The sequence below is a fragment of the Salvia miltiorrhiza genome, chromosome 1, assembly GCF_028751815.1.
Source record: "Salvia miltiorrhiza cultivar Shanhuang (shh) chromosome 1, IMPLAD_Smil_shh, whole genome shotgun sequence".
In the NCBI taxonomy this organism is placed as follows: Eukaryota; Viridiplantae; Streptophyta; class Magnoliopsida; order Lamiales; family Lamiaceae; genus Salvia; species Salvia miltiorrhiza.
In genome coordinates this window covers 56,991,583-57,000,259 of record NC_080387.1, presented here as the reverse complement: position 1 = coordinate 57,000,259, position 8,677 = coordinate 56,991,583, and the positions used below count along the sequence as shown (strand labels likewise).

Below are 8,677 nucleotides of genomic sequence, written 5' to 3'. Positions count from 1 at the left end.
AAAGTCTATGAAAATCTAGAGGTATTCGTTCAAGACTTTTAAAAGTCTATAAAAATTCAGAGGTATTCGTTTCAGACTTTTAAAAATCTATGAAAATCTAAAGGTATTTAAAAATCTATGGATTTTAAAATTTGACTGATTTTCATTGATTTCATTCAAAAAATACACATGAACAAATCCGATATCCGACCACAAGAATTCGGAAGAGTTCATATTTCAGCGCCGGTTGGGTTCCAGCGGTCGTGACTCAAAGAAGCCAACGGCCGTTGGCACCCAGCGATCGCTGGAACCCATGTCAAACTCTTTTGACATGCACCTAGCGATCGCTGGCATTAGACCGGACAATTCAAACTCTTTTGGCTTCGGTGGAACGAATTCGCCGCTGCTCTTTACTGCTTTAGATTGAAGACCTCATATTTGCTGGGTTTCTCTACACTTCCTTCTCACTCGGGTTTTGGTGTTCTTGATCATAACATAGATATGTCGATTGAATATTCTATTTCATTCCTTTTGGAGCCAATCTACAAGTTTATTGTCATCATGTTGTAAATGTGTGTGTGTGTGAGAGAGAGAGACCTACTTTTGGAGATCGTCGGTAAAAAAAGAATAAGATCAAGATAAGCAAAGATTTAGAGTTGTACCATTTATATAAGCTTAATATTTCACTTTTTCTTTTTCCTTGTGTGTTTCGAATTTCGGATAAGAAGCCAGTGATAACACTCATGTTTCCATGGTTTTTAATGTTATTATGATGTTAATTTTATAGGAAATTGAGTGTTGGATGATTGTTTTGTGCTTAATTTGCTTTATCTTGTGAAACATGATTCTTACTCGAACTTTGAAGGAATTTGCAGATTTATTGAGTTCGAATTTGGAACAATGTTCTGAAATAGAAGTTGTAGATCATCTCGATACGAGTTCGTGAGCGCAAACGGATCATAAATCGGAGTTCGGACGAAAAAGTTATGGCCGAAACAAAAACGTCGCGCGCAGCAGTCAAAATTCGGCGACCTAAACGGCGACCGCCGAGTTTGACCGCCGAATTTGACGGGTTTGCGAGATTTTCCGCTTTTTAGAGTTCTTCTGGGTTTCAAACACTGTATTTTACCCTTATACTTTAAATAGGTCTTCTTTTGACCTATCTAGGGTTCCTTTTTCAGTTCCCAAACTTTATTTTCTCAGTTTCATAGCTTTAGATTATTATTGCTTTCCAGTTTTTATAGCTTGGATTGGATTTCCACAAGATTGAAGATTCAAGCCGCTACAATTATTTTATTCAGAGTTTTATTTAATTCAGTTCTTTCAATTGAGTTCTCATTAATTATGTTTTTGCTTTCTTTTATTATCTTTGGCTAGTTCTTTTATCTGAACCTAGGGTTTGTACATAGCTATTCAATTATGTGCGTATGATTTATTGATATCAATTTGCCCTCCAACTTGTGATTCATGATTCCTGGTGCTTAATTTCTTGTGAATTACCTGATCAATGATTTACATGTTTAGCTGTTCAGTTTGAGTCTTGAATGCGATAATTGTTCAGCCGATTCAGGAATGCATGATATAGTGTTAGCCTTGAGTCTTGAATGCGATAGGTGAAGCTATAGGAAGCTATTCTTTATGTGCTATTTGGAGTTAATTTATTCCTTGGAGTCTTGAACGCGAAAAGGGATTAATTAATCTACGTTCATAGGTGGTCGTTAGAGACGCTTGTGAATAATATAGTGATCTTTCATCAGGGTTTGGATTAAAATTGGTAATTGAATCAATAGATTAAATGCATGTAGTTGATTAGTGAAAGTACATCCCTAGGGTCAGAGTTTTCCATATATTTGAGTTAAGTAATCGTTATTTATATGCTCTTTAGTTTTAATTTAGTTAATCTTAGTTCATAATTCACCTTCAATTTCGTTTCACTTGCATACTGTGAGAGTCTGTTTAGGAAATAGATAGAGTGATTTCGTTTTACAGTCTCTGTGGATACGATACTCTGCTTACTGTTTTAGTACTACAATTACACTGTTTAGTTGCAGTTATTGTTACTATAAAAATAGTGATCAGCCAGCAGTCGCTGGAACCCAACGATCGCTGGGAGCTGTCCCAGCGCTCAATTAAATCCAACGAGAGCTGGGATGGTCGATTTCAAATCCGTAAAAATCACATCAAATTCTTGTTAAAATCCCTACAAAATCTGTTTAGAATTCCAAGATACATAAAGAATCTGTGTGAAATCTGTAGATTTTTAAAATCTCTGAATTTTAAAAATCTATTAAAATCCTGAACGAATACACCCCCTAAACTAAAGCATACAAAGTTAAAATTAAAAAAATTATATAAAAAAGTAAATAAAATTAAAAGTGAGACATGAAGTGTGATACATAAATAAATCTCAAATCATTAGCAAAGAAGTTGCTAATTAATTCAATAAAAAAGAAAAAAAAGAATCCAAGAAGTTGTTAACTAAAGATAATAAATTAGGAGCTAAAACGAATCCAAAATTCGAGTCATAACACCCCCCCACCCCAAAAAAAGAATCATTTTCTACATTTAAAAAAAGAGTTCGTTCTTTCGTAAAAGCAAAAGAAGAGTTCATTTTCGTTGATAAAAGTTCAAAGAATTGAAGAAGTTCTCCCAAAACCTATCACTGTCAGTATCACACTCACAATTTCACATCATAATTTGTTGTAGTCCTATGCAAGTCGATTAACTGTCAACATATCCTTTCGCTTTGATTACAAAAGGCGAAATCCACGCCCAATCGCAGCCCTCACTCTTTCGGGTATTCCTCTTTTGCCTCTAGTGCGCGTAAGTTAATTTTTTAAATTCTTGCTATTTTCTTGATAAAAGTATGTAATTTTACTGCGTATCTTGTTACAGAATAAGAAATCTCGGATTAGCTAGATTGGCCTGGCAAGATGCCGTATGAATTGAGCGAACAGAAAAGTGAGTGATTAATTATTTGTGCTCAATCTTTCTGGGTTTATTTATATGGCATGGTGTTATATTTTTACGCAATTTTCTAGCTGGTTTATCTGATGCAGCTGTTTGGTATAGTGACTAGCCCTTATATAGTAATTGGGGTTGGGATGTGAGTTTTGATGAAGTCTGATTTTCTTGTTTTATGTTTCATTCTCATCAAACAAATGGATCTTTGTCAGCTATAGTTAGCATGGTTTTGGGCAATTATATTCAATTACTCACATAAACTAGAGAACATAGGCAAGAAAGACATTTTGCTAGTACTGGGTTGTCTTTATGGTCAAATGCTTCTTAGGTAGTCAAGTAAATATTACTTAGGATTGCAATTACAATTTTGGTCACTGTAAGTTGGATTAAAAATGACATGGTTACAGGTTACTTGATGATGAAGATATATTCTAGGATTGAGTATATTCATGAGTTCGCTGAGGTATTATATCAATTTTCTTCGATAGGCTGGCTATTACAAATTAAAAGAAAATGGAAAGAACAATTGGTTCAGCCATCTAGGACATGGTTTACGAATAATTAGCAAATATCAGTGGATACAGTAGGCAAAGGTTATCATATGGAGTGAGGTTATTAGAAAGATACGACCTTTTGCATGTAGACCTTTTTGTTTGACAAGTGCTTATATAATTCTAATACATTAACTGCATACTGTTAGTGGCATTCTTTAATATACTATGCATCCATTAAATACCATGGGACGGTGGAGTAATAAGCTTTTCTTTTGATGATTATTGGATTCCAATTGAGATTCATCACGTTTTGCTATATTACGGAAAAATACTGCAGAGGTTGGTCTTGGTCTGATTGGGTTTGGTATATTCTTCACGTTTCTTGCTGTGATTCTATTTTTCGACAGAGGTTTGCTAGCTCTTGGAAATGTAAGACACTTTTGTTCATTAAGCTTCCTCAAATTTTGTTTCACCCCCTTCGCCAAGGCATCTATTTATTTTTCTCTTTTGCCTTTGCCATCAGATCTTTTGGCTGACAGGTGTAGCCATTTTACTAGGCTGGCGATCAACATTGCAACTCTTCACAGACCGGAGGAATTATAAGGTACACACTTCTGGAGAATGAAGAATGGAAATATTGGTATATGCGTATATAGTGGATACTGACAGAGACAACAGTATTGACAAACAGTTTGCAGTTGTGGAAAATACTTTTATTAATAAGTAAGGCAAATACGAACAACTAAATTATCTACATGATTTCGTCTGCCTCAATACTCTTCTCTATTGTATTGAATTTAGAGTCCATACAGGGTAACAGGACGAAGTACTTAAGAGCGTCAGACCAGACAAATTGGAAGTGTCAAGGTTATTGGGGAGAAAGTATTTTTATGAATAAGCAAGAGAATAGGAAGATCAAAAATATTCTGGCAGTATATAAGATTAAAAATGATTAAATATACAAAGTGATGGCCTGAAAATTTTGAATACATAAGATGCAACATTGTCTTTATCTAGACATATTGATACCAGGTCAACAAGTTAAGTAATTCCAAATGTAATTCTGCATATGTTGTTGGCTTATATTCAACCTATGCCAAATGTTTCCCCATAGATGAGATAATACGGAATAATTTAATATCAAAATCCTGATATGTACTTGGACCTTTATGTGATCTTTGACGGAGTATGTAAATGAAAAGCATTTAGAGTACTTGAAAAAAATAAAAATCAAAGAGCAATCTTATTCAATTTGAAGGAAAATTTGCAGAAGACAAATTCTCAAATTTGGTTTGAGTAATCAATTTGTTACCGGTATTTCTAAATATTCCCTGATGTTTATTGATATATTCTGAGATTGACTGATATTTCTATGGATTCATGAGAACAATGCATCTGCTGTTAAAATTAATGGATTCGTGAAAACGAATTGTCAAATTTGGTTTGAGTAACAATTTATTACCGGTATTTCTCAGTATTCCCTGATGTTTATTGATATATTCTGACATTGACTGATAATTCTATGGATTCGTGAGAACAATGCATCTGCTATTAAAATTAATGCATTCGAAAAACACAAAAAAATTCGCTCCCTTAAGGATTCGAGCCCAGGTGACGCATTCATCCAACAAGATGATGCATCCACTGTAGATCTTGATGATCGAAGGGCTGAAAATGGTTTTCTTTCTCATTTTATATACTGGTTCTCATTTGCACCTCTCCCTATATATATATATATATATATATAATCATCCTTGGGGAAAGTTGATGTAAAGTTTTCTATATACCATCTTGTGAATATGTGACATTGTTTTCTGTAAAGGTCTATTCAGTTACCAGAGTAATTGATTATTAAATATCTGACAGGGTTCAGTTTCCTTTCTTCTCGGGATATTCTTTATATTTGTCCGTTGGCCTGTAGTTGGTATACTCGTGGAGATTTATGGCTGCATTGTTCTTTTCAGGTAAGAAATTTTCCTGAATTCGTCCCTATTCATCCGCTTTCTTTGTTTATGTGTTTGGTATGGTGTCATTTGTTATTTTTGTATGACCTGATCTTGACTCAAATTCTATGGTTTGCTCTCCAGTGGTTTCTGGCCCTCAATCAAGGCGTTTCTTTATCAGATTCCAGTCATTGGCTGGATTTTACAGTATCCCGCACTGGTGAGTTGGTACTAACTTTCTAATTATTTTGCTATCAAGGCAGGCATTTTTATGTTTTCGTGGGCTGAATATAGGGAACGTGTTGAAACATCTAGTTAGCAAATGGTAAAGCTCTTCTTTTTTTGTGGTTGGAATGCAATGCAGAATCTGTTGAGAGGACCAAATGCATAACCAATAAATTTTTGGTGTATTATGTGCTTTGCTTCTATATATAATGTGAAAAATGATTGCCATGCTTGAGCACTTTTGGCTTGTGGCAGTTGCCCATAACTGCAGCTAATAGGTATTGTGAATGGAAGATACTTATGAGGTATGCTATGCTATCTAAGCATGCATCAAGGCATGTGTGCTGAAGTGGACTGTAATACTTGATGTCTATACTATTCCATTCACTTTCCACTATAGGAAGCTAAATCAAATAAAGAAGTGATGTCAGAAAAATATGCATCTTTTGTTGCATGGTATAGGATTTTAGATGAATACCCAGAATGGTTTTCTGGCTCTTTACTGTGAAGTGAGTTTGCTATTTGTCGAAGCTTAGTTAGCTGGTGCGTTTGAATTTTGGTTTTGAGACTCGAGTTGGTCACAAAATTGAGAAAAGAATCGTGCTATATTCATGAAAATGCACTTCATCCTTTTAGGTTGTGTTTATCTATCTTAGACAAGCACATCCGTGCAAAACAGTGGCTCTAAGAGTTTCAGTCGCCATTTTAGTGAATGGTATCATTATAATTTTTTTACAAATGCACATCCTAATGTTTGGATTTATGAAGATATTGATTTCTATTGTTAGAATATGAATTTCATCGTCCCAGCTGATGGAAGTATTTTTTAACATCTAAATTGCCTGGATGGCATGCATAAGCTGTCGAAAGTTCAATCACTTCGGTATCTAGTGAGGTTTACAGTTTACTGTATATAGTGGATTTCTATTAGTAGGTATGTTTCACTCGTTACAAGGCAAAAAATTGCCCATGTCCTGAATCTGGAAATCACTTTCTTCATAGTTCATCTAAATTGGAAGTTCGTTAATTTTTCTTTTGTTCTTTTCTTTCCTTATTCGATGCATTTCATCAGCTTAAACGGCTATGTCGTAAATGTTCACATTATATATGTGATACTAAGTCTCTAATCGATGATGTCTTATTTGAATTGATTCCAGCTTATTAATCAGTTTACCAAGAGCTCTCGTTGACAGTTAGCATCTTGCCTCCCTGAAACCATTTAATCCGAAAGATTTGAGGCCGTGAATCATGTCGGGACATTGCTCATGGAAAGATAAAAAGGTATCTTCGTAAAATTGCAATATGTACTTAAAATCTTTTCTTTGGAACAGTCTTCGATTCAATGATTCTACACACGTTGCTTAGTCGTATAAAATATGAGTTTTTAGGTGACTCGACAGAAACACAGTATTCATATCTCTTTTTTGTAGTGGTATCTGGTTGTAGATTAATGGGATTAAATTTGGTAGTTGTTTGTCATAGTCATGACATTCAATGTCTTAAGAAATGAAGCAACTAATGATTGCAAGTCAAATTGAAGCTCGAATAGTGAATTCCAAGTTTAAGCTTCTACTCAAGTATGACTTGGAATATCATTTATCAACTTAAACTTGCAATGACTCAGTAGGGTCGTGAGCTTGTGCTTGAAAGTTACTCAATTAGCTCTAAGCTTAAGCTCAGCTGGCATAAGTTGAATGCAGAATCACTAAACATTTAAATGCAAAATCACTAAATTTGAATGTAAATCATATATTGTTGTATATATATATATTTTGCATCTTTGTTTGTTTATTAATCTATTTTGGAGGGAAAGGGGTGTGCTTCAAATTTGAGGTCATTAAAAAGTGTACTGCCTGCAAGAAGTAATGAAGGGGGGAGGTGTGTGGTGTTACATTTAATGAACTGCAAATATAAATTAATATTCGTTCAAATACAGCATATACAAATTTATATATTTCAACGTTTATCTGATGGTATATAGTATAACAGTTACTATATTTAATATATATTTTAGCCAACACAGCATTTATAAAATGGCATGTCATTCAAAATTGGGAATAATAAATGCAATCACGCCACAACGCTGAAACAAAGTAATGAAGGTGGTGGTAGCTTCATTCCCCATAAGGTTTCCCCCTCTTTATTTCTCTCTCTCTCTCTCTCTCTCAAATGTGTGAAATATCTATGATTTGAGACAGTAAATCTAATAGTTGAAACTGTTTAACTTAGGTATCTTATGACAAACGATGAATGAGTTTGTCAAATGATCATGTTGTAGTGTCAGTGTATAGTGTCATGTGGTTTAGGTTTATCTTTTACTTTTAATATTTTATTCATCGTGTGACATTATTAGTAGACACATTACATCTTCGGTTAATGACTAATAACGGCTGATTTTCTTTGAGAAACTAGTAGTATTTTTTTTTATAATCCTTGATACTATTTCATTAGTAGTGAGTTAGCAAACAATTATGATGCATAAATTTATGATTCATTTAATGCAGGAATTCTTTAGTAGGCACACCTATAAATTTTGCAAGGAGTAAATGCGCAAGTACCCCAAAATAACTTATTTTTTTCTTTCCTCTGCAGAGGGAAAAATAAATTTGTGTCATTGGTATTTTCTCGATGCTTCGCTGAAAAATTGAGCATTTATCATCTGTTAGTATAGATATATCCAAACACTTGTATAAATGCGTATGAATGAGCAGCGCATTGGATCTTCACTAAGTAGCACTCAATTCAAAGCCGCTTCATGTTTACGCATTTATCGTTCTTATATTTAATTAAATAAAGGGTAAATATAATTAACGAAAATTTCACAATGTAAATATAATTCCAAAAAAATATCCAACATTTTAAAAATTCGTGCTTGCGTCCTAAAATTTATTTCCAAAAGTCGAACGATATGGCATGTTGCATGTCTAATGTGGCCTAAAAATCTGATGTAGAAGTTATATTTTTAAAACGATATTGATTTGTATAAGAAACTTTAAGCCCTTAAAAACGACGTCGTTCTTATTACAGTTAATATAAGACTTCATATCCAATTTTTATGTTTTAGTGAGACGC

The 8,677-nt window shown here is 33.9% G+C and overlaps 1 protein-coding gene across 6 annotated transcripts; it reads left to right on the top strand.

Moving 5' to 3' along the window:
* The first annotated feature begins 2,490 nt into the window (after positions 1–2,490).
* LOC130997498 (vesicle transport protein GOT1) lies at positions 2,491–8,371 on the top strand. 6 transcript variants are annotated; one of them, XR_009093113.1, is made up of 8 exons: positions 2,504–2,776; positions 2,875–2,940; positions 3,775–3,866; positions 3,961–4,041; positions 5,304–5,401; positions 5,525–5,600; positions 6,763–6,886; positions 8,198–8,371. XR_009093113.1 is itself a non-coding variant. In XM_057922827.1 (7 exons), the coding sequence occupies exons 2-7, from the start codon at positions 2,913–2,915 to the stop codon at positions 6,793–6,795; spliced, it is 408 nt and encodes a 135-aa protein (XP_057778810.1). In that variant the 5' UTR covers positions 2,491–2,776; positions 2,875–2,912; the 3' UTR covers positions 6,796–7,139. The 6 variants fall into 6 exon arrangements, 2 of the variants coding, with proteins under 2 accessions (XP_057778810.1, XP_057778820.1); XR_009093110.1 differs by having other exon boundaries at positions 8,110–8,371; XR_009093112.1 differs by having other exon boundaries at positions 2,548–2,802.
* Positions 8,372–8,677: the final 306 nt, after the last annotated feature.